Source organism: Vitis vinifera, chromosome 12, assembly GCF_030704535.1.
Source record: "Vitis vinifera cultivar Pinot Noir 40024 chromosome 12, ASM3070453v1".
NCBI lineage: Eukaryota > Viridiplantae > Streptophyta > Magnoliopsida > Vitales > Vitaceae > Vitis > Vitis vinifera.
Window position 1 is genome coordinate 17,538,101 of NC_081816.1, and position 2,997 is coordinate 17,541,097.

Sequence of the window (2,997 nt, forward strand, 5' to 3'; positions counted from 1 at the left end):
CTTCGAATTTGAATTTCAAACCGGCCACAACTGAATTCCTGTTTGCGGCTTGTGGGAAAAGAGACATCAACTATTTTTGGATTCACAATGTGAAGCATTTGGGATGGCGATTTTAGTTTTTGTGGCTTGTTAATTATGATTATACAGTTGATTTTATTACTTGAGCTCCATATAGGAATACACTCAGTAGCGTGCTCGTTGACCAATGAGGTCGGCATATGACTAAATCCATGCCTTGTATATTTTAGAAAGCAATAAAAGAATATGAGAGAAAAAAATGAAGGGGAGTTCAAGTACAACTTTTCTTTCTGATAAAGGTCAAATTTCTCGATTTGATCGTATAAATTATTTGAGCATTGAAACAGAGCGTGTGATAACATAGTTAGAGCCGACGATGGGCTTCTTCCTTTCACACTACTATTATATTATGCATTAGGTCCCACTTTGTTGCTTGCATGGAATGTTGATGATCACATCTTCAATAAATTGTCCCAAGGAAAAGTGCGAGGATCCACCGTCTTCTATGGCCGTCCTACTGAACTTTTGCATTTCCTTCCTCTTCATCCTGACCTCACTATTCATATTCATTAGCTTCTTTAATCCAATTTCAATCTCCTGAGCACTTACAACATAACTACTATCCTTATTATAATCCATTTTAATTTCTACTGCTAATCCCAAATCTTTCACCATTTGAAACGCATTGATTTGTTGTTCTGCAAACATCGGCCATGTGGCTACAGGAACACCATAATATATGCTTTCTAGCGTAGAATTCCATCCACAATGAGATACAAATCCTCCAACCGCTGAGTGGGCCAAAATAGCTACTTGTGGAGCCCATCCAATCACCTTTCCGATCCCGGCCATCCGATGTAAAAACCCCTCTGGTAGAACCTCTTCAACATTTGCATAATCCCTTGGAAGTCCCATTTTACCATTTGGGAGAGGTTGGCGAAGGGACCACAAGAAGCGATGCCCACTATGCTCTAGCCCATGTGCTATCTCTTTGATTTGATCCACACCAAAGCTTCCCTTGCTCCCGAAGCACAGGAATACCACTGACGATGGCGGCTGATCATCCAGCCAGCTCATGATGGCATTAGCATCTTGTTGAGCCCCACCAGATCTCACATGGTTATTGAGCAGGGGTCCAACAGGGTACACCGGCGGTGCTTTACACCCAGAAAATGATTGAATAGCATGTGACTCAAGCTCAACAAATGTATTTACAATAGTGCCCTTGACTTGTCTGAATCTCCTCGTGTGATGCAGAATCATCTCAGTCCCACCGCCTTCCTTGTCAAGCACCACAGAAGGGAAGACCTTACCTGGGACCGAGTTAACATAACTCGGAACCTCCAACTCAGCATCCGTGTCCTTGAACTCATTGAAATCCAAGCCCTCATGATCATGGAGGAATTGAAGATGGAACATGAAGCCAAGAAAAGCGGCGCCGGAAGTGAAGAAGAGATATGAAGGCACCCCAAACTCATCCGCCACATCAATCATGGGGGTGCAGAACATATCAATAACGAATCCAGCGAGCCGAACCGAGTTGGAGAGAGTGAGCTCGTGGACGGCGTCTCGGACGAGTGGTGCATAAGCTCTGACGAGCTCAGAGAAGAAGACAACAGGCGGCCTCGGTCCGGAGCTGAGCTCTACAGGAGGAAGTGTGACGAGACGGACGGAATCAGAGTCGGTGGTCATACTATCAATATTGGACTCAAACGGAAACTTCATGATCAAGATTGTGCTTGAGAATCGGCGGTCTCGTTGAGTCAGCAGCTTTGCAATCTCCACTGTAGCCGCAAGATGACTGATCCCAGGAGTTGGGATGAAGACTAGCTCAGTTTGCTTCATCACTAACCAGCAGTTACCGCAAAGACTAAAAGTATTGGGATGTTTTGAGGGCTTTGTGGCGTTTGGTGATGCTTTATACTTGTGGCTGAACCGGTTATCAACATCTTTTCATAATGTCTCAGTAGTCTTGGAGGACAAAAAGCTGATGTCATGGCTTTGCTGGTTCGATCTTGTCTGATTCTAGATTAAGAATATATATATATATATATATAAACTGATTCGCATTCGCCCAGGCAAATTCCGAGAAGTTTCCCAAGACACATCATGGACCCTTGAAATGAGAAGGTTCCCCTCCACTACGAAAAGTGTGATTTAATATCATAAATGCAACTCATATTATATATATCTTTTACCTATTATATTATAAATTAATTAAAATAAAATTAATTTTAATTATCTTATTATGTCTTTTATATGATAATTAAATATAAGATAAATATAAATCTATAAATAAGTTATCAATATTTTTAAATAAAAAATATTTATATATCATCACTTTTTTTTATATCCGATAATAAATCACTTCTACATGTGTATTATTTTTTTTTTTATCATTTATTAAGTTTTTCTTTATATTTTTATAACTTTTTTTTTTATTAATTCTCATTTCAAGAAGCTGATGTCATGGCTTTGCTGGTTCAATCTAAGCGTCATTGTACTCGTCGGCCTTGTCTGACTTCTCGATTGGGTAGCTTGAAGATTGAGGCCAATAAGGGTGGTTCTAGATTAAGAATATATATATATATATATATAAATATAATTAAAATAAAAAGGTATTAAGAAGATAAAAAAATATTTAAATTTTTTTATATATATATTTAATTGTATTATAAAAAATATGAAAAAATAAATAAATATAATTAAAATTAATTAAAATTTATACATTGTCAAATTATTTACTTGTTATATTAAAGAGTTAAAAAAAGTAGATAAGTTTAAATTAGAATATAAAAATAAATTATTTAATTTAAATCAAATTTTTATTTTTTTATTTTTCCCTTTTCTCTAATTTTTTTCTTCTCCATCCAAACATACCCTTAAAAAATATATTTTTAATGATAGAATAGGAATTGAAAAGTCAGTGTGGAGACGTGTCGTAGTCCATGACCACGTGTTTGTGTGTGGTGTGCAAGA

General features: G+C 37.2%; 1 protein-coding gene across 1 annotated transcript; it reads right to left on the reverse strand.

Annotated features, from left to right (window-relative positions):
- Positions 1–316: 316 nt before the first annotated feature.
- On the reverse strand, positions 317–2,034 carry LOC100242982 (anthocyanidin 3-O-glucosyltransferase 2). The gene has a single exon (XM_010659535.3). It carries the CDS (start codon positions 1,861–1,863, stop codon positions 433–435), a length of 1,431 nt encoding a protein of 476 aa, XP_010657837.1. The 5' UTR covers positions 1,864–2,034; the 3' UTR covers positions 317–432.
- Positions 2,035–2,997: the final 963 nt, after the last annotated feature.

What these genes read in the sequence shown, in the direction of transcription:
- LOC100242982 (XM_010659535.3), bottom strand. Translation starts at nt 1,863, where the DNA reads ATGAAGCAAACTGAGCTAGTCTTCATCCCAACTCCTGGGATCAGTCAT.